Source organism: Chanodichthys erythropterus, chromosome 10 (genome assembly GCF_024489055.1).
Source record: "Chanodichthys erythropterus isolate Z2021 chromosome 10, ASM2448905v1, whole genome shotgun sequence".
NCBI lineage: Eukaryota > Metazoa > Chordata > Actinopteri > Cypriniformes > Xenocyprididae > Chanodichthys > Chanodichthys erythropterus.
Window position 1 is genome coordinate 13,211,149 of NC_090230.1, and position 23,302 is coordinate 13,234,450.

At 35.3% G+C, this 23,302-nt stretch overlaps 2 protein-coding genes across 4 annotated transcripts; one reads left to right on the forward strand and one right to left on the reverse strand.

Annotated features, from left to right (window-relative positions):
* Window positions 1-417: 417 nt before the first annotated feature.
* polr2eb (RNA polymerase II, I and III subunit E, b) lies at window positions 418-5,071 on the forward strand. Its single transcript, XM_067396104.1, has 8 exons — window positions 418-584; window positions 752-926; window positions 1,053-1,168; window positions 3,107-3,187; window positions 4,065-4,123; window positions 4,246-4,324; window positions 4,431-4,504; window positions 4,986-5,071. Exons 1-7 carry the CDS (start codon window positions 528-530, stop codon window positions 4,494-4,496), a joined length of 633 nt encoding a protein of 210 aa, XP_067252205.1. The 5' UTR covers window positions 418-527; the 3' UTR covers window positions 4,497-4,504; window positions 4,986-5,071.
* Window positions 5,072-5,215: 144 nt separating this feature from the next.
* arhgap45b (Rho GTPase activating protein 45b) lies at window positions 5,216-22,986 on the reverse strand. Of its 3 annotated transcripts, none has more exons than XM_067396097.1 (23): window positions 22,636-22,986; window positions 20,995-21,391; window positions 17,423-17,566; window positions 16,832-16,916; window positions 15,346-15,418; window positions 15,073-15,133; window positions 12,870-13,004; window positions 12,628-12,689; window positions 12,435-12,545; window positions 11,235-11,315; window positions 10,933-11,100; window positions 10,684-10,821; window positions 9,950-10,140; window positions 9,722-9,843; window positions 9,474-9,572; window positions 9,009-9,110; window positions 8,763-8,926; window positions 8,490-8,678; window positions 8,258-8,395; window positions 6,692-6,930; window positions 6,341-6,578; window positions 6,094-6,187; window positions 5,216-5,923 (listed from the first exon to the last, which is right to left on the reverse strand). In XM_067396097.1, the coding sequence occupies exons 1-23, from the start codon at window positions 22,885-22,887 to the stop codon at window positions 5,607-5,609; spliced, it is 3,600 nt and encodes a 1,199-aa protein (XP_067252198.1). In that variant the 5' UTR covers window positions 22,888-22,986; the 3' UTR covers window positions 5,216-5,606. The 3 variants fall into 3 exon arrangements, with proteins under 3 accessions (XP_067252198.1, XP_067252199.1, XP_067252200.1); XM_067396098.1 differs by having other exon boundaries at window positions 5,216-5,920; window positions 22,636-22,981; XM_067396099.1 differs by lacking the exon at window positions 22,636-22,986 and adding an exon at window positions 22,118-22,622.
* Window positions 22,987-23,302: the final 316 nt, after the last annotated feature.

A 23,302-nucleotide genomic window follows, 5' to 3' on the forward strand; every position in this document is an offset into this window, starting at 1 on the left:
GCTTTAATGATAGGATGTTAGGGACGACGAAGGAATCAATGAATCATTTTGTAAACCGGTTCTTTGATACGAACTGTTCGAACGAAGCTATTTGCTGAAATCACACGCACTTCCCACATGAAATGTCTGTTTCTGGATTGTTACAAAACCTCCTTTCTTTTCGTATTTGTTTTCAAAAATAAATCAATAACGATAAATTAATGAAGATTAGCTGTAATTTGTAATAAAAACCACCATTCTAATTTAATATTGGATTTATTAGCTACTATTAACATTATATGATAATAATAATAATACATTTTAATACCTGAAATCGATTAGTAAAGGCTTATATATTAACAAAACAAGTTAAGGTTGTATTGTTTTGTACATACGAAATCAAAGTGCGCATTAGGTCGTGTGTGGCGTAATGTTGACGTCATATACACGCGCCATCAGCGGGACTCAAACGTGCAGTAGAAGAAGGGTCGAATCAGCGGTCTGTTTTGATCGTAATATTTTTGTATTAATCATCTTTTTAGCGCGATATGGATGACGAGGAAGAGACTTACAGACTATGGAAAATTAGAAAAACTATAATGCAGGTAAATAGAAGGCAATATGACTTGTTTATAGTACAACTTCTGCCATGCTGCGTAAACAGTTTTGTTGTGACGCATGAGTTTAATGATTTAGAATCTCTTAAAATACAGTACACATCCAAATAACAAAAATATTCAATGTTATTATCATCTTTATCTGTACCGTGTAGCTTTGCCACGATCGTGGTTATCTGGTGACGCAAGATGAGCTGGATCAGACTCTTGATGAGTTCAGAAGCCAGTTTGGAGACAAACCCAGCGAGGGTCGACCACGACGAACCGACCTCACCGTCCTGGTCGCCCACAACGACGATCCAACCGACCAGATGTTTGTGTTCTTCCCTGGTATGTTGTATCTTCAACAGCAGCCCTGTTAACGCTCTGTTACGAAGTATTGATGGATGTTTGATTATATTTCGGATTTCCATGACTGGTTACTCACTTGCATCATATTTGTGATCTTGCTTTCAGAGGAACCAAAGGTTGGCATCAAAACCATAAAGATGTATTGCCAGCGTATGCAGGAAGAAAACATCACTCGGGCCATTATTGTAGTCCAGATGGGCATGACGCCCTCCGCCAAACAGGTGAGCAAGAAAAGCATGTTCACTTCAGTATATGTTACTATGGTTACTAGAACGCTGCAGTAATGACGCATTTTTGTAGGCCAAAAATTCCTTCGACAAAAACCCGCTTTTCATTGGCTTTTGAATTATTGCACAGAAGAAGCTCTGCGACCAGCAGAAGTTTATGATTCTTATATGTTTGGTTCATTATCATAATCCTCACAAATGAACAACTTTTATGAATTTTGAAGCCTAACTAAATGTAAAAGTTAATGTAGGCTTTACTTTGAGGTCCGAGGTTATCATTTCAACACATTTTTTAAAGGATTACTCCACTTTTAAATAAAATTTTCCTGATAATTTACTCACCCCCATGTCATCCAAGATGTTAATGTCTGTCTTCAGTCGATGGTGGAAGCACTTGCAAGGCGATTATTTGTGTTTATAAAGCATATACAGTTGTATTTTTTTAGAAAATGCCAGATTGTTTCTCTACATAAGACCCTTATTCCTCGTCTGGTATCGTTTAAAGCCCTTTGAAGCTGAACTAAAACTGTAATTTTTACCTTCAACCGTTTGGAGGCCATTGAAGTCCACTATAAGGAGAATAATCCTGTGATGTTTTCATCAAAAACCTTAATTTCTTTTCGACTGAAGAAAGAAAGACATGAACATCTTGGATGACATGATGGGGGTGAGTAAATGATCAGGAAAATTTTATTTGAAAGTGGACTAATCCTTAAACAGCTGAATGTGTGGAAAAACTACATTACCCATGATGCTATACAGAAAATTCCACCAATCAGAGTTGTAGTGAGCAAATTTCAGCCACTCCCATAAAGCATCGCAGATTATATAAATCAGCTGTTTGGCTTGATGCGGCTCCGCGCAGACCGATCAGTGTATGATTTGAAAGCATATGAAACTGTCTGCTCTCTCTAAGCGCTTTTATGGTATTTTTATGTCATATACCGATCATCGTTATCGTTAGTCAAACACAGCAACTGTTTTTAATTCAACTGTTATTCGCATGTAGTTCTCTCCCTCACCAAAGCTGTTAAGTACTCAGTCATAGGGCTGCAACGATTAATCGCGATATTTATATATAAAATATTAATATATAAAATATTTGTTTATATGTAATATAAAATATATATAAATATATTTATAATACATGCATACATACATTTCTAAACTTTACCTGTGTGTTTGTGTATTTTTATATACATAATTATTATACTCAGAACACACACACATATATTACGTAAACACAGACTTTTATTTTGCAAACAATTAATCGTGATTAATCTTTGCAGCTCCACTCAGTTGTCAAATTTTCAAATACCCTTTTGCTTCAAATAAAAGTTTGTAATGTTGCAATTAATGCACTCTGTAGGATTGGATTATTGCAGAAAATCTGAAGATCTGTAACCAGTAAAAGTTTGATTCTTGCACATTTTGTTCATCATGATAATCTTAAATTAACACCACTTTTATGAGTTTTGAAGCCAGATACAATCGGCAGAAGTCAAAAGCTAAAAGTAGGCCATTAAAGCCACCACCATTAAGCTTCCGACAACTTTCAATCATCATTATTCAAAAACATTTTCCCTGAAAGTTCGAGGTAAAATAGTTTGCAATTATAAACACAACGAGGCTGTGAAAGAGGACTAGCGAGTAGTTTATCTGTTCGGCATTCCCATTTAGCCACTTGTGAGCAATTGCTTTTTGAGACGAGTAAAAGCTTTAATAAAATCACAAGCCGGTAATACTGATGTATTTTATGTGATAAAATAAAAAGTGAAAATATTTTGAGCTTGTTTCAAGCATTTAACCAAAAACCCATTGACTTCAGGATGATGGAAACTGAAGTGCTTCTGGGTTTTGGCCAACAAACATGTCATCCCTGCATTAACTATCACTCAAGACATTTAACATGTTTTGTCTTTCAAATTTCAGTCTCTGGTAGACATGGCACCAAAGTACATACTTGAGCAGTTTCTTCAGCAGGAGCTTCTAATCAACATTACTGAACACGAGGTGAGAAGAGACCTGCTTTTTTAACCCTCTGGTGTTGCTAGGTCATTTTTAGACCGAAAAAAAAAAAAAAAATTGAAATTTTAAAAACTGTTGTCATTGGAATGGTATGAAACCCGGTGACTTGTGGCAGTTGCTGTGTGACCCAAAAAAAAAAAAAAAATGGTGGACTTGATTCGAAATAGCTAAATGGTCATAAAAAGAAAGTTACACAAAAAGAGTGTTGTTCGCAGTCAAAAATAACCACCATTTGAATGGGAAATATGCAAAAATATGAAAATACAGAGAATTTTTGTGCGCACAATCTACAAATCAGCCACAATGCAGAAAAAAGTGCACAGCAATGAAACAACTAGAGAACTTCTAATCCTTTTGGTTACACCAGGGGTGGGGAGCGTTGATCCTGGAGGGCCATTGTCCTGCAGAGTTTAGCTCCAACCCTAATTAAACACACCTGAATCTAATCAAGGTCTTCAGGATTACTAACGTTACAGGCAGGTGAGTGCTTTTTTTCAGGGTTTGAGCTAAACTCTGCAGGACAATGGCCCTCCAGGATCAACGTTCCCCACCCCTTAGTTACACCATGGCATTACATAAGTTCTTTTTTTACTCCCACCAGATGGCACTATAAATATTAGTACCATAAAATGCAAAATAAAAAAAATATATATATTATTGAACAAATGTATTATTGATTTTACTGAAAAGTGTTAAATTTTCAGGTGTTCTGTCACTTTTGACAGCAAACAACACAAGTGTGACACCCAAATGAACAATACAGAGGGTTAAGCTTGTTTTAGATTTTTAGTTACTAGTCATTATGTTTTGATGTTTTTTTTTTTTTTTTTTAATTGCAATAATGTAATTTCATTCTTTTCAGCTTGTTCCAGAGCACATAGTGATGACTAAAGAGGAAGTAACTGAGTTGCTGGCACGGTAGTATCCTTTAGTACCTGGAAGTGTACTGTCATGTTTCTCTTTACACACAGTTGAATGGTTTACTATAGAAGTATATCTTTAGATCAGATACTGCTGGTTAGCCTTAACCAGCACCTCTCCAGTAAACTAAAGGAAAGCCAGCTTCCCCGAATTCAAGCTGGGGATCCTGTTGCCCGTTACTTTGGCTTGAAAAGAGGCCAGGTGGGAAATCAGTCTAATGTGCAGATTTTTTTTGATAACAATCTGATAGTTTGAGCATTTATAGTTGATGTTTACAGGTGTAATAGACTTGTGCCCTGTTTTTCAGGTTGTTAAGATCATCAGACCGAGTGAAACTGCTGGACGGTACATCACATACAGATTGGTCCAGTAATGCTCGAAGTAAGTATTTCTGTTGTAGTTCACTAGAGTGTAGAGTTGGGAATTGAAAATCGATTGGTAAAGGATGAAGTGACAGCTGTCTGATTAACTAATGACAGACAGCAGCAGGATTATTAAAGAACAAAAGGAGGAAAAAAAACCCACTCACTGGTCTTGACTGAATAACTTTTGTAACTTTAAATGATGATTAATCTTATTTATAAAAAAATCTATGCAAACGTATGTGCTATTGCTTGTTCATTGTATAGAACTGAAACTGGGAATCCAAAGTCTTTTCCCTCATGTTCCCTGTAATACCTGTCAAGATGCCATTCTGTTAATCAATGTTATTTTAGTATTGTTAAACTCTTTGAAAAATTGTGTAAAGTTTTAGTAGCCTTTTTTTTAAAATTCCAGTTTTATTAATTTTAAGCACCTCATCTTTAAACAGTTTAGTTATAATGCTCCCAAGTTAATGATATTCATTTTTATCTTTTGACAGGTTCAAAATCTTCAACTGCTGAAAGTGAACATGGTCTGAATTGTTTTTTAAATATTCTTTTTTAACTAATAAATATGGTTCTGTTAGCCAGTCTGTGTAATTTCATTTGGTCCTAAATGAGCATGAAAAATGGGAGAAAAAGTACTCACCACCTTCTTTCTGAAAGCCATTGTCCACAAGTTCAATGAAAAAGGAACGTGTTCACGGTTGTTCACTAATGAACTAAGCATTATTTACTGCATCACAGATATTTAAGTTAACCTCTTCCTAGCTGGCAACCATGGTATTTGCATGTAACCATGACTTCAAGTTTGCATTGGTTACAAAGTTGAGATCATTTTGAATTTTTTTTATTATTAAAAGACAAGCACACGCAAAATTAAACAGTTTTGAATATCTGAGTATTGTGTGATTTCATAGGATACAATGCATGATAGATTGTTGCCTAATGCCACCGGAAGCATACCACTGTAAAATATAGCTAAAAACCACAAAAAAAAAAAAACCCTGCATAAGTTTAGCAAGATTTTAAGGTGAAGTATTTTAAATATTAAAACGCATCTTTAAAAATACATAGAAACATCACAAACAAACTCCAGCGGTCTTGTACGTGGGATAAACTCAGAGAGCGAGTGTTTTGGTGGTATTGTTATTCTGATTGATATTTAACGCTGCAAGCGGGCTTGTTGGTACTTCCTCCGTTTCGTCTAACTCGGGTGGCTCGCTCTCAGGGAGGGCAGGGGGATCGTTTGAGCCAGACGGGCACTGCAAGTTCACCAGAAGGATGGACGGCCTCATTTGGTCTTCGGTGGTCCCGTCGAGTGCCTGATCTGTAGGGCTGGGGGGCTGTAGTTCACATCTGCCCTGTTCCTCGTCTGGATCCGAATCGGATTCCAGACTGTGTTCAAGAGAACCAGGGGTTCCTGTAGAACTCTCTGCTGACACATGATACAACATTATGTATTTTTTACAAATACAAAGTAACTCAGTCATAGCAAAATAAAACAAAAAGGTATAAAAAACATAAAATATTTAAATACTTTATACTAACTATATTTTTTTGAGTATGAAGTATTACGAGTACGAAGTACATAATGAAATGTAATACCATGGCCCTCAAACTTGTCTGATTCTGCAGCTCCAGACTCATCCATGATGCTTTGTTCATCGTTCAAACATTGTTCTTCTTCAATGCTGTTTTCCTGCACAGACCAAAACATTACTTTTTTTCTGCATTAATACCCTTTAAAAGGTTTTTAAACATTATGTTGTTGACCTTTTACTAAAATTGATCACTTATTAGACCACATGAGAGGTTATACCCAGCAGCCAACACTGCACATTAAATCACAAACCTGCTGCAGGGATTGTGTGCGGGTTGTGCTGCTGCATGCAGGCCGACTGGAATCGGAGTGGAAAATGGAGGAATAAAACACAATGAGGGTCTCCACTATGCGGGCCTGGTATGGGTAATCCACCAGAGAGGACAGAGACACTGTGGCCCCTGAGGGCCGGGGCCGCATCAGTGAGGGGCCAAACACGATGCCCAGATTACTCGGGCTCATCTTATTGTCTTCTTCCAGTTCAGCAATCCTGAAAACAGCAACATTAACAAATGGCTATTAATTGAGTCTGCAAAGTTAAGTTAGACTTTTTAAATGTTTAAATTGCCCTTAAATGTGCAAAGTCAATTCTATGCTTTTTACCTTCTCAGATGGCGCGCTATGTAGCGCAGAGTGCTGGTGTTTGGTTTGGGAAGCTCTTTAAGGAGATTTTTAAGTCTTTCGACGAGGGCCAAGAGTTCAGGGTCCGTTTCAGAGCCGAGGTCTAACAGGTCGGGCCCTTTACCAGCCTCGGCCCCCTCTGGACCCACTACAGCCAGGCTTTCTTTTGCTAGACCCATCAGACTGTTGTACAGACGGAAGGGCATGATGGGCTCCGGAAGCTGAGGAAAAAGAAAAAAAAAAAAAGAAAGGTTGTACCATGAGAGAATGTATAATACAGATAAAGATACGAAAACCACTGCAAACAATGTAGGCAACATATACATATATATACACACTATTAATTAGTAACACTTGGGGAACTCAAATGCAATTTGCATATTAAAAGGTGCTAAAGAGGATTTTTTCGTCGACTGAGAATCCAAAGACTGTTAGTGAGTTTTTGAAATGACCGCATGCGTAAGAACAACCCACCCTCCTTCACATTTCAAAGGAACGCATCCCAAAACTTGTGCACGAGTATTGGAACACGAGTGTTTACCACCGGCATTCACTGTGTTGTGTTAGTGGATTCATTATGTCGGACTCACCGCAGGTAACTCATAATCTGCAGTTGTTACTCCTGTCTCCTGACAAAAACATTGCATGCGGCGCCTGTGGAGTGTGGAAAGTTACTGGAGCGCGCAGCCACGCTCGTCTCTCACAAGGAACGTCACGGCAGTGATTGACAAACCAGAGGGCCAATCGTTTACGCGATTGGCTGATGTTTTTAAGGCCCTACCTCGTGCACAGATGATGTATATTAATATTATTCCTTTCAGTGCACCTAATAAATAGTCTTTTGTCAGTTAGTAAAGACAGTTTCAAGTAATATTGCAAAAATGTATAAAACAAAACATCCTCTTTAGCACCTTTAATAAAATATTAACAAATTAGTTATTTGGGTGAACTCTACAAATGCAAATTCTGTGTAATGTGTAATTATATATATTATATATATTATTATATATATATATATATATTATAATATATATATATTATAATATATATATTATTATATATATATATATTATTATATATATATAATAATATATATATAATAATATATATATAATATATAATATATAATATATAATATATATATATATATATATATATATATATATATAAAATGGAGGGGATGCTAATTGTTATAATTTTAATATAATTAGATACAATAAATATATAAACATTAAATGGCTTTTATTAAAAATTACAATTTGGGGAACCCAGAAATTGTCATATTACATTTTCATAAATTTCTATTCTATTCTATTCTATTCTATTCTATTCTATTCTATTCTATTCTATTCTATTCTATTCTATTCTATTCTAAATAAATGAGTTACATTTGGATGAAAAAAAAAAAAAAAGCAAATTCTGTTAAATGTTTATTAATAAAACTTACTTTTCATATAATATTCAATATTATACAAAACCCCCAAATGCCATCTCCACAATCTTATATTGAATGATTTTGCTAAATGTTTACATATAATGGTGGCTCACCTGCCGCAGGTAAAGCTTCAGTACATTACTGATGTCATGTGGTGAGGACTGCGACAGTTCCACCAGCTCTTTGCCATTCTCAAACGCCTGGCACAGCTTCTCCACCCGCGTTTTCACCCCATTCACTCGATAAATGCCCTGTGAGTGAAAGAGAAAAGAGAGAGAGAGATCATTATGATCTTGCATTTCTATTTGGCAGAGACCTGCTGGATCTGACTTGTCTCTTGCATGCCTTCATTCTCAACGCTCTTCTCTCGATCTCAGCGATGCACTTCTTGATGATGAAGGGGATGCCGTCTGGACTGTTGCTGGACACCTGCAAGAAATTCTGTCCGAACAGCTGAAGGCGACCCTGGAGTTTCTTGTGGCCACACTGAATGGCCAAAGTCTCCAAACAGCGTTTATGACAAGCCAGGAAACACTGCAGAGAGGAAATCAGACTTTATTATGGTTTATTATAAAACACAAGAGCAAACTTTATTAAATGCAGCCAAGTTGACCTCACCTCCTCGCACTCCGCTCCCTGGAAATAAACGTAGCTGTCACATTCCCTGCATTTGGACGGGGAGCGCAATTTACGCAGTTTGTGCGTCTGAGCGGCTTTCGACAACCCGACGTTCCGAAATGGCCCAGTGGGCACCACAATCTCAGGCTCGATGCCATTTATATCTGCAAAATGTTGAGCGGGCAGTGAGAAACTAGATGACAGGCACAGATTAGCAAGGAAAACTTGTGCACTGTTGTATCTTACTTGGAGTTTCAAAGGAAGAAACATTTGAATCTTTCTCATCTACATCTTCGTTTGATGACATAGTTCCTGTAGATGATGTCCGGGCCATTTTACTTATGTCACCTACCGAGGAGAAGAAAAAAAAAAAAAAAAAAAAAGTGACCACCAAGGAATTGCAAGTTTACTACTAAATATCAAATAAATACTGCTTTAAAAATAATAAAAGGTATTATTATTAATTAATAAGCCTGATAATTTCAAACACAAGTTCTAAACTTTATTTAAGAGCAAGCAAATCAAACAAATAAATCTTACTTTTAAAAATATAATAAAATACATTATAAATTAATATGCCTGGTTTATTTCAAACACAATCATAAAAATGACATTTATTTTATTTATTAAAGTGTAAATAAATAAATATGATGTCCTTGATGTAGTACATGTGTGAGTTTAATATAGAGTAGTCATGCAATGAAGTTGTACCCGTGCTGGTAGTCGGGGATCCCAGGCCACTTCCTCCTCCCACACTGTCTGTGTCACTCACTGTGGAGCCCCAGGACTTGTGGGACATGTGACCTCGAGCTGACAATAGAAAACCAATCAAAACCATTTGCATACCCATTTTAAATACTTGCACCAAAACCCTAAATAAATTATATTATATTATATTATATTATATTATATTATATTATATTATATTATATTATATTATATATAAAATATGCACACACCCCTCTTGTGTTCATCTTTCTGAGAGGCGCTTGTATCTCCTGCCTCTCCTGTGTTCGGCGGGACTTCAGCACTGCTCTGAACATCAGTGTTAGCGCTGTCGGTACGTGCTCTGGCTGATGGCCTGAATTCAAGAGAACACGTTAACGCAATACTTACCTCCAGTTCCATTATATATGATACTTTGTAAAAGTGTGTGTGTTTGTGAAAGCAAAAGGAGTATTTCTTACTGGCTGGAGGAGGCAGAATAGGCCTCAAACTCATAATGCGTCTCAGGTTCTTCACTCATCTGAAGGTCTTTGACGTGTGTGGCGTACTGCTGTCCGGGGTCGTACAGTTTACTGCTCTCACACAGCGTCTGATAGTGCACTGGCAGCGCTACCGTCTGCATGTGCATGATCTGGTAGTAGGAGATTGTGGCCTGAAAAGAGTTTTTCCACAGTTAAAATCCACTCAAGCTGGATTTAGATTTTGTTTTTCTTTGGCTGTTTTTCAGCATTTATTTGAGTCTATTTAATCCAAGTAATGCATGACTGGGTTATTGGCCAAGTATGCAAACAAGCTCTACAAATGTCCTCAGAGTTTAAAAAGAACTTTATGCCATAATTGAGAGTATTTACTGGCCATAAATATTACATTTATTTGATTAAATATTTATTTTATTAAATATTAAAATACAGTTGAATCACTATATTTTAAAATATTAATATTAAATATATTTGATGCATTTTAAAATATTTACTTTATGAATTTGCTTTAAAAAATATATTTTCACTTTATTTTACAATATATATTGAGGGTATTTAGCAATACTTCCTTAATATAAATACTGTATTTTTTTTAAACCCTTAAATATATTTTCTGTATTTTGAAAAATTTCTTAATATATTTGCTGTATATTTAGACATTTCCTTAATATTTGCAGAATTAACATTTTCTTTTTGAGCTTTATGTAGGCACGTACAGAGCGGATCGTCTGGTCCGTCTGCTTGATGACCTCTTGAATCTGCCGCAGAACCGTGACCTTCATGTGCTCCAGCTCCTGGTGTTGTGTGGTGGCATCTGCGATGCAGGTACGGTATGTGGCCTCCGCCTCCTCAGCCTAACAGACAAACGCACAGTTTCAAAGACACAAACACTGAATTTGCAAAACCTTTCCTACAGTGTCTTAAGTGGCATAACCGACAGGAAGATGCATTGTGGGAATGCGGACCTTGTTGCGGGCCTCTTCCTCCAGTCGTTTCTTCTTGTCTACCGCTTTAGTGGTGGAGCTGCCGCCCTCTTCCTCGGCCCTGTTAGCCGCCGTCCTCGCCTTATCGTACTCTTCGCAGCGGGCCATGTAGACCTGCTTAGCCCTGCGCAAGTTCACTTCACACTCCATCTGTGTTCAAACACACAAAACGTTTATATACCTGCGCTGCTAATATCTTGTACTGTTCTCTGTTTGTAGACGCATTCTGTCTTGAGCTTTAATGTGTTTTGATAGCTAAAAAGGTGAATGAATGTAAATGTTACCAGTTTTCTCTTGGCCTTCAGCCACTGTTCCTTGATCTCCTTGCGTTTCTTCTCATGCTCTTGTTTGCGGAGCAGCAGAGGCTGTGGATGAACACAAAACATGATTCTTCAGAAGTCTAAATACTTCATGCTCCAGGTTTCAAGATATTAAAAACATCAGTGAACAATTAGAACAAAATTTCATACAATTATAGTTACTGTCATTATATTAAAGATAATAATAATAATAATAATAATAATAATAATAATAATAAAACTTCATGCAGAACATTCAATAACATTATTAATATTTAATAACAGCAACAACCACAACAAGATGACTTTAAAAAGTATCATGTAGAACATATTCAACAAAAATTAACATATTTAATAATAATATTACCATTAACACTTCAACAACCATTTAATAATATCATTCATTATGTCATATTTAACAATTATTATAATATTTAACAGTTATAATATATTACTATTAATAATACTAAAAATAACTATACTATATTTAACATTTAATATATTTAACCATTTATATTGAATTATTACTACAACTATTACTACTACAAATACTACATTTATTATTATTATTATTATTATTATTATTATACCACTTTTTTTTTTTACTTGTTATACTTTATTTTATCAAATAATTAGCTATGATTATTATAATATTTGTTCTTAATAAATAATAATAATAATAATAATAATAATAATAATAATAATAAAATAATAACAATAAATAATAATTAAAAAATAATATTATCCAACTACTAATACCACTATTATTTAATATATTTTATTTAATAAAAATAATTTATTCTTCATTATTATTAGCATATATTTAATAACAATTACATATAATACATGCATGAATAAAAACAAAAACATTAAAAAATATTTGTAGAATATATTTATAAAGATCCCTAATAAAAAAGAAATACTATATTATTATATAAAGTAAATATTTAATAATATTAATAAAGTATTATTCATGTAAGTTTTACAGGAGACAAAGTTATATTAAACATTAAAAATAAATCTCTTTTATTAAAAAAAAAACATTTTATAATTAGTTAACATATGATATAAGAAAATATATATTAATAATAATAATAATAATAATAATAATAATAATAATAATAGGAGCTATTATTATTGTTGTTGTTGAAAGGATGAAAAAAGATGGCCCCAGTGCCGTTTTACCATGATGAAGGTCTGGTTGTTCAGGGTGGAGGCTGCCTGATGCATCCCAGAGCTCTGCTCCAGGTCCTGCTCCAGAGCCAGAGAGTAGATGGAGAAGAAGGGCATGTGTGGCTGATGGACACAAAAAGAGATGGATGAGGAGGCAAACAAACAGCAGACAGTCTGAAAACTGCAGACAATGATTAAATCTCACCTGTGTGATGGTCTGTTTACATGACTGATAGATCCTTTGTAAGCCCTTGGAGAACTCCAGCTCTAGATAAAGATCAATTGCAATTTACTTACTTATTAAACAAGTAAAACCTAAATAACTACATAACGTGGATCTACCGATCAGAATTTAAAAACTACACTATTTGTTTCAATCTCTCACATAACACTTCTAAACAAATGTAAATCAAGCGGTCATATCACTGAAACCACACATGATCCTACCCAGTGCGAGCTTCCGCTCAACATAGCCGATCAAATCCTTCATGTACTTGGAGATGGTTTTAGCATACATCAGAGCAGAGTCCACACCGCCTTCACTGCGCTGCAGGATAATGTCCACCTCTTCAGCGCTCATCGCTGCAGCACACATGCACAGCAATACAATTATGTCACACAACATTTCACAATAGGGGGGGGGGGGACGACGAAATATTTTAAATATTTAAAATATATTATAATTATTATATAATTTTATAATAATCTTAAGACATGAGACAATAACAATAATGATAATAATAATAAGTTAATATTACATAGAACTCCATAACAATAATTATTATTAACATGTTATGCAACATACATTATATTATAATTGTATTATAAGCTAATATAATAGCAATGATAAATATAGCTGCAAGCAGCAATTATGGGGCCAAGCACAAAAGCGGCACAACAAGCCAGCCAACATGGCCGTAAGCATCAGACCAACTGCAACAGTGAGCAATTAAAGACCTATTAGGATAATTTTAGTCAAAAGAGCGGAGAGAAAAAAAAAAAAAAAAAAAAAATTCACATATATACAGTCAATAATAAGATTTACTGGTTTATCACTTTCCACCAATAGGTGGCGCTGTGACCAAATTAATGTGGTATGGTCAGAGTGAGGTGACAATGACACTTGCAAAGTTTGGTGTCAATATGTCAAAGCATTGTAGACATACAGCTTCAAGACCGGGTTTTCCATCATGCCTCAAATTCGTTGCTCTGGTATACGAAAATGGTTTGACGTATCGACTTGAAATCCATAACTTTTTTTGTCGGCATGGTCTGAAGATGATACGGTTCGATTTTGGTGAAAATCAGAGCAACGGTCTGGTGCTGTGACGAAACAAGCATGACCTGAGGCATCATGCAGTGTGATGACATGTACCAAGTTTGGTCAGAATACAATAAAGCGTTGCGGAGATACAGCCTTATGTCCAGTTTCACAAGCACAATGTACAATTCGTTTGTGTGTTTTACAAAATCGGTTTGAGGAATCGACTTCCATAACTTTTTGTCGGCATGGTCTGAAGATGATCTGATTCAATTTTCATGAAAATCGGAGTACCAGCCTAGGAGGAGTTCGAAAAAGTACGTTTTTCAGAAAATTCAAAACGGCGGAAAAATTTTCATGATGGAAAAATGACGTCATAGGGTTCATTCGAATCGGCTTGACCCAAGGAATCAGAGGGAAAAAAATAGAGGAATTTTGTTTCTAGCCCTTACGGTTCAAAAGTTATTAGCATAAACATAAGTGCAATTTTGGACTGCTGGTGGCGCTAGAGGGATTGAGTTAGAGACTCCAAATTTGCTATGGACAAAGGTCAGACTGTCCTCTAACTGTGTGCCAAATTTCACAACTTTCCCGCAAGCGGTTCTATGGGCTGCCATAGACTTCAAGAGCGGAAGCAGCAGCGGAAGAATAATAATAAAAAGAAATCTAACAGATACAATAGGTGCCTAAGCGCCTTCGGTGCTTGGCCCCTAATAATAATACATATTATGCAACACATTAATGATATATGTTCTGCGGGAGACTATTTAAAGTTGTCTTATTACAATACTAAAAATAAATATAATTAATCATTTTAAACGTTCTTCAGGAGGCTTTTTAAATATCTAAAAACAAACAAAAACAAAACAAAAACAAACAAACAAACATTAAATGTATGTCCTGCAGGGGACCAAGTTATCTTATAATAAATGGATAAATAAAAATTCTTATTTTTATAATAATATTCTATAATTAATCATTATATTATAACTGTTATTTAACTTTTTAAAGTTCTTTTTGAGCTTTTAGAACTTTCAGTTCTAAAGTAAATAAAATACATTTATTATCATTATAAAAATATGTTCTGCAGTTCTCATTGCAATAATAAAAATATTAAACATGTTCATCAGGAGACTAAAATATTATTAATTTTTACTTATTCTAGAACTTTAATATTAGAACTTTAAGTACATACTATTATTATTATTAAATATATGTTCTGCAGGACACTAGATAAATCAAATTTATTTTTTATAATATTCCATAATGATTATAATAATTATTAATTTTACTTATGTTCTGCAGGAGACTTTAAATAGCTTTAAAATAATTTCTACATCAGTGCATTTCTACTTGATTTTCTGTATGGCTGAATTTGTCAAAATGTACCCAGCTCAGATGAATCACTCCGCGTGTGTGAAAGCTCATGACCCGAGAGGTTCTCCATAGACTGAAGAGAGAACACACACACAAACACAAATAGATAAAACATCTTCATACGTGTTCCTTGAGATTCATATTTCAGTGGACAACTGCGTCACAGAGCAGTAGCACTAATCACAGAACTGCACTTTCAGGAAGTCAAAACCTACTGCCAACATCCGCTCTTTACAGGCAGTGAAACTGACACACACACACACACACACACACACACACACTCACCCTGCTTTTCTCACTGGGCATAACTGACAACAGTGTGCTACTGTCCACCTCTCCCATCAGCAGTTCAGACACACTGAGAAAAGAAAGAAATGAGGTTTATACATTAAAAACATCACAGCTTTCTCTGAACATAATTTTGTATCAGAATGTAATGTTAAAGGCAAACTGAGTCAACCTGCAATTGAATTATTGACTAAAATGTCTATAATAACTAGGGCAAATGATCAGATGCCAATGTTAGTGTTGGTTAACAACTTCCTCTTTACTTTGTTCTTGCCACAAAAACAGCATCATGCTGCACCGGTGCATGATTTAATGTTTTGGCCACAGGAAATTAATGCAAGATATTCTCATGAACATTTGAGCAACATTTTGCGCTGCCATTCAGAGGTGTATCACAATGAACATGACAGCAGAACATCAGGAATCAGTTTAAAAAAAAAAAAAAAAAAAAAAAAAAAAACACACTAAAGTGAAAAAAAAATACTACAGCTGATGATGATTATCAGCGTGATCTTGAAAAAACAGATTCTTGAGGGTTTGGGGCTGTTAGCGTAAAAGAGCAGAAGCCACAAATCAACTTCCTGTTATTTCTGTAGAGCTACGATTAATGTCAATGATCTAACAGAGAATTTCGAATGAGATGATTTCATAATGCATGCACGGCACTACGTTACTGTGTATATTTATTCATTTTGATTGGGAAAAAAAAAAATAAACAGAAAAAAAAACCAAACAAAAAAAAAGGAACCATGTGATAGTTCCCCTAGAATGAATCATACATTTGTTTTTGTTAAAATAAACAGATACCAAAGAAACCGTGTAATTTCCCCTTAATTCAAAAGGAAAAAATGAATACAAAAAGGACAATGTGCCATTTCCCCAATCAAATTGAAAATCTAAATTAATACATTAAATTAAAACCAAATTTATTAAAAAAGGTATTAATTTGTTAATTTATTTATTAAATAAAATAAATAAATACTAAAAGGAACAATGTATAATTTCCCCCTGAATAAACTGAAAATAAATTAAGTATGCAAGATTATTCATTAAAATGACTCGTCAGTTCGATCAAATAAGTTATTCAAAGGAGACGTTGAAAATCATGGCTGAAATTACCAGTTCATTTATCATATCCAATATTTAAAATCAATTTGTGCACATTGCATAGTGGGATACATTATTCCAAGCACTGTTCTCTGGTTGTGTACTGCACATTTCGGTAAATGCAATACACCATTCAGGTATTCTATTCATTAGGCAAATTAGTGCACAGTATGCATACTGCAAAATATGTAAACCCGTTTCATCCTCAGAGTAAAAAAGGTAATTGTGAGGTAAAGTTGCAAGAAACAAAGTTGCAACGATGAGATACAAGTAGATATGAGATATAAAGTCACATCTACTTTATACATATTTTCTTATTGAGTTGGAAACGCGTTAATAGTATGTAATCAGTTCACATTGAGCTCTCCATACTCACTTGCTGCTAAAAGCTACAGCAATGGTCTCAATGGCCTTCTCAAAATCTTTCTTGTCTGCTTCATTGCACACTTCATAGTGGTATCCTGAAGGAAAAAAACAAAACAAAATTATGTTTAGTTTAAAACAGAAATGTTTTAGGGGCCGTTGACACCACATTGTTTTCAACTAAAAGCATAAAACTTGTGTTTTGGCAGTTTATTTACACATGACAAACGCATGACATGATTGCCTGAAAACGCAAACTTTTGAAAATGATACCATTATCGTGTAAACAAAAACACAAATTCGTGAAAATGGTGACATCATGCACATGCGTAGTGTTTCTTCACAAAGTGGCATCGCCATCTACTGGCCTGGCATGAATAATACAGCACTTTTAATAGTTTTCGCAGATCCGTGTGAACGTGGATCGTTTTGACAATGGAAAAAACGTTTCCGTTTTTAGTACATCCTTAAATGTACTTAAACGTAAAGTACCCTCAGTCTACAAACCGGATGCACTACTGACATAAATAAAAAAAAAAAAATCCATCCTTTAATCAAATGTCACATTCCTTTTTGGCATTTTAACATATGTGATTTCTCTAACCTTTGACCTGAGAGATTAGTTTGCCGGCAGCAGTGAGCGTCTCCACCGTGTTGAGGAGGGGGTACATGCTGATGACCTGCCGCAGGATGCGCAGAACTTCCCCCAGACACTCGTGGGCCAACGGACGCCGGTTCTCCTGTTTGTCTGCGAAAAAAACATCCACAACATCCATTCTTATCAGCCAAATTTGGCTTACAGCCACACAAGCTTTTCATTTCAGTTTAAGTAATTAAAATAAATAAATAAACAGAACAAGATAAAAGTTAAATATAAATGATCATAAATTATAAATATTACTAAAATACAAAATATAACAAGATAAATACAAATTAGTCAAAAAATTATATTTTTGTTTGTTAATTTAAATCTTAAATACAAAGAATAACCAATACAATTAAATAAACTGACAACAACAAAACTGAATAAATAAAATAAACAGTAAAATAAATTAACAGGCTTAAATTTCTCAACATTTTTCTTTTGATTATAGGGTACAATCTGATATGGACATTTTTTTGTGAACCCAATAACCCTTTAACTGACATCATTCTAACAGGAAGAGTAAGAAATCTGCACTGATCCTAAATCAGTCAATATGATGCAAGACGGACCATTTGTTAACACCGTGTTGCACTGCTTTCTCTTCTGCTGCAGCATGTCTACAAGCCACTTCCTCCAGTCATGGCTCCTAACTGTAAAAACCCCTAGGCTACAACTGTTATTGTTGAGTTTCTCTTTAATCTAACTTATACAGCAATGGGAAGCATGAACAACAGTTTTTTTTTTTTTTTTTTTTAAATCAAAGAAAGTAGGCCACTTGCAACTTAAAAAAAAAAAAAAAAAAGGAGGAGCTTCTGGTGAAGACAAAAATGATTGGTGGAAAATGTGGCATGGATCAACCACTAAAACCCATGCCATAAGCAGTATTTTGGACCTTTCTAAAATATGACAAAATTACTGAACTGAGGATGTTTAAATAAGGATTTATTTTTAACTAATCCAAGAGAATGCCTGGCATTATGGCACTAATTTACTGTTCAGATTAAGCTTTTTGATATTATGGGATGCTTGATATTTGTCAAGGATTTATGAAGTTAGTGTAATTCTGATGAATTCAGTGTCGTCTCAATACATATACATAAATATTTATAACTTTAATGTTTACATGTATGATATCAGCAGGGCTTGACATTAACTTTTTTGCACACCAGCCACTGTGGCTAGTGGTTTTTCCAAAGTTACTAGCCACTCAGCATTTTCACTGGCCACAATTTTGCTGTTGGGAAATTACATTTTATATGATTAAAGGTGACTTTGGCATGCTAGAATTGCTTGATTTTGAGTCATTTTACTTTATTAGCTAGATTTAAAGCCCTTTCAAACTTTCAAATGCAGATTGACCACCTAAATCAAGACTAGGCCAACATGGCATATCACCTGGTATGTACAGGTAGGCAAGGAGTGGGTAATATGACCATAATATGATAAATTTTATATGTTATTTTTGTTAAATTGCTTCTTTGTTCTTTTTATATAGCTTAACAAATTACAAATAAAATAGTAAGTTAAATAGCCTAAACTTTTTTTCAGATACAGTAGGTTTATTTAACATTTATTAAATGACAGACAGGTATTTAATTGGGCTGCTGAATGCATGGACATAATATACGGACACATCCAGTTTTTACCCACCCGTTTGCATCCACTTAAGCCATAACTGTATTCACGCAAGATACTCCACACGATGGACACTGACATCTGTGTGTGCGTGTATTTGACTATTCAGGCGCAAGGAAAATTGATCGCACGCGAGAGAGCGCTTCTGTTGTGTGTCATTCAGCGCGATTGTGACCGGATTGTAATTTTGTGATCCATCGAGCTTGGCTACCTTTGATTAGGCTGTAGGCTGAAATTATATTCAACCCGCCAAAGTGGCTAGTGGGAGTGGCCGTCTTACCCGCCACAGCTGAAATCTACCCGCATTTGGCGGGTGTTAATGTCAAGGATATCAGGATCAAAGAATTTATGCTCTGTGACAAACAGAATGGACAATAAAGTTAAGCTACACTAAACATTTTTTTAAGTGAAAGTTTCAGTGCAAGAAGTTCTATTAACCAAAAACAATATGGTAATTTTCAACAACACACACACAAATATATAATAATATAATATAATATAAATATAATATAATATAATATATCTTAATTTTTAGAGCACAACCCAGTGTAAGATTTGTGCCACAGCTGCCCTAAACTTTATTTTAACAGTATTGGTGATTACAAAAATAATTTTGTATGTTTATGTAATGGTTAATTCATACCAGTATGTGTAAGTCACAGAAGTGTTTCTAGTGCTAAAATATAATTAATTATAATTGTTGTGATTTAATGGATTCAAAGATGGATCGCACAAAAGTTATCAAAAGCAAGTCTTTGGGAACAACTAGAAACTATTTGGAAGTCAATAACAACAAAGACTGTGGAAAAGTACATAAAAACAATGCCAGCAAGAATACAAGCTGTTATCACGGCCATACAATAAAATAAAATAAATAGTCTTTATTCACACATAATAACCAAAAATATTATTTAGTTGCTTCAGTTTGTTATTTGCCTAATAAATGACAAAAATTTTAGTTTTAAACAAGTTTTTGACAGATTCCTAAAATATTTGTGTTGTCTTTATTATGACTTGCAACTCAACTTTCAAAGATTGTTAAAAAGAACTTTTCTTTTTAAGAGACATTTTTGTGAAATGTTCGATACAAATACATTATCAATATTTATTTTCAGATTTATATATCCAACTGTACTTCTGTATTTTAAAAAAAATATATATCAGCTTAGTACACACTAAATATTTAAATAATTGTAGCTTTAATTAAACTATGATAAAATAATATAAATATAATTAAAAATAAATATAAACAATAAATAACTAGCAAATGCAAAATGGATCCCAAAACATGAGAAATATAGCTGCTTTTTTACTTTAAGAAGTGGTTTCCTCATATTGGAGTCATCATATTTTAAGTTTAATAATTTTAAAAACCCCTGCAACAGAATATCTCAAAGTATTACCATGGTATCAACCGTGCTTTTTATAAGAATCCTCCTGCTGAAAAGTTCCTTTAATTCATCTGTACTGATTTATCAGAGAGCTTCGAATATAATAACTGATTTTGGTATTTATAGGTACGACTATGGGTTTGGTGCTTAAAATGACGTTGCTTTACGAGTCTTGAGAGCAGAACGGGGTGTTTTCTGAGAGTATCATTTCCTGCGCCAATGTGGCGTACCACAGGAACTCAAGCTCACTGAAGCTACAGGAAGAACAGGGCCTGTTGAGCAAACTCAGCCCCGCCCCTTTTACTCCTCCACAATCACATGATCCACAGCGGAAGGTGATGTTTGCGGTACGACGTGCAAATAGTCATGTGGTGGATTAGTATTGACTGCTGTAATGCGTATCTCAGTTAAAAAAACAAAATACCAGGAAACATTTAATAAATGTTTAGGAAACGTAAAAAAAATAAAATAAGATTCTCCCCAACAAAATCATCATCATCTTACCTTCAAGCACGACATCTTTCAGTTTCTCCACAGCTTTAGCAAACCGCTCCACTATCCGTAGCAGTGACGGGATGTCTTCCACCTCAATAGCCACAGTGGACTCGGGCGTATCTGGCGAAGGACTCTGGGAGATGACAGATTTTCCTGCACCCTTACTGAAGACCCAAGACTGGATAGGGAAGCCCGCTGCGCTAGGATTGCGATTCAGAGAAGTTGGCCGCTTCAGGGTGCCCATTGGGGACGGGCAGCCCACCAGCTTAGTGTGCTGGGTCAAAGGGGTACCGGGACAGGAAGACGGGACATCCAGGATGGATGGAGACAGACTGGAAGACGTGTGGGATGCAGAGGTGGCACCATCGACTGCATCTTTCCGAGGCTGCTCTTGAAGAGCGGAGAGCTGGATTATGACAAAAAAAGGGAAACTGTGTGAGCAAACTGACCTACATGGCACGTAAACTTTAAGGTAGAAAGTGGGTTTGCAGATGAAGCACAAGATCTGACTACAATAGACGGCTGTTAGTAAACAGAACTTCTTTCACAAGACTGATTGTGTAACTGTGGCCTACTTCCTGTCACACCCCAAAGAGTTGATGCCACACTAACAGGCCTCGCTCAGGCCCACAAACGCTCCTAAAAGTGTGAACATGAACAAGGAAAAGCGCCATTTGTGTAGCTCAACAGTGATAATGATGAAAACACCTAAAAGTGATGTGCTACACAAATAAATAAGTGTCAAAAGACCACAAACATAGCGTTATCCCAAAATCCAATTTAAAAAAGGACATTTAATTCAAACAGAAGCTTACTTATGTTCTTTCCCCATCACCAACAGCAAGATATAGGTTTAAATCAAAATGAAATTCTTCAATAAATGACAACACAGACATTTTAAAGAATATACATTTAAAGTTTTTGCAGTCGACTTTGATCATCATGACAAAAGACTCCATGTAGCCAATAATTGTGAAGTCGTAAGACAACATGTACAATAATTTTACAACCTCTGGTTGACTTGTCAACCGTGTACAAATATTTACCAAAACCGTAGGTGCATATTACACGACACATGCATATTTTCAACAGTAACATACAAATATTTACAGTAGTTTTCAAGCAAACCCACCTGTTTGAGCCAGACGTTTGGTCTACTTGGCAAGATGTCCAATTTAGTTTTGCTTTTTGATTTTTTCACTCTCTGACTCGTCGCGTAAGGACTGTAGCTTTTGCTACTTGATCCACGATTCAACATTTCCAGCTACTGTGCGTTAAAATTAACTTTCTACACCGTTATCCATCATACATCATAATTTTAATACAATATACGCCATTAAACCTTAGTAAAATAAACTGAAAGAAATTCCTGAAACCAGAATGAAAATGACAAATGCCTAAAGAAAGGCAAAACCTGAACTTCTTGCACCTTGCTGCGCCATATCACACTGAGGAAGTTTAGTCCGTCCTTTTCTTTGCAACATAACGGTCTAAATAATAAACTTAAAGTCTGTATTTGTGTTTGAAAACACTGATCAAATTCACACGTTTCGACAACGTCGAAAACGACACGAAAACATGAGCGCGAGTGTGAAATGTCAATCAACTTGATTGGCAGGAGGAAAAGACGAGAGATGCTGTGCGACTTACTGATGGAGAGTTGAGAGGCGCTGGGCTGTTTCCTGTTCGGCTCTTCTTTGACATCGAGTGCGTCTTCATCAGCTCTCTTGTCCTTTTAGAGAACATTTTAAGCTTTAGATGTTTAGATCCGCCGCGTATTTCTTTTAATTTACGAAATAACCCCCCTGCCCACCCCCCGGCTCCCCATTTCAAAGCGCTGATGCGAGGTTTACACACTCCGAGCTCGAGCTTCTGTCTCACTCCTCTAAAATGATCGCACATTGACTGAATCTACTGACACACAGCAGTCTGAGGCGCATCCGCTTTTCAGTTTTTTTACTCTCAGTGCCTTTGACAAGTGAAACTGCGTTGCCATGTAGAAACATGTGGGCTGGATAACATGATACATGCTTGTCATGATACTAACAACCTTTATGCAGCAAGTTTCACCATTTTGACTCGCAAAAATAAGATTTCGCCAACTGCCCCACAGCTCGTCGTTAATGTCTGTCACCTGCTGCCGTTTAATTAAATATTAAAACACCGCCCACTTTCGCTACAAAACATATCTTGAGATATATTTGTTGACAAAAGATCTGATTTGAACTACACTTTCAGTTAATTTCAACGAAATGCCAGTGTTAAAAGAATTGTGTTTTTAGCACGTGTCTTAAAAACACAGAGCATAGCAACCTTT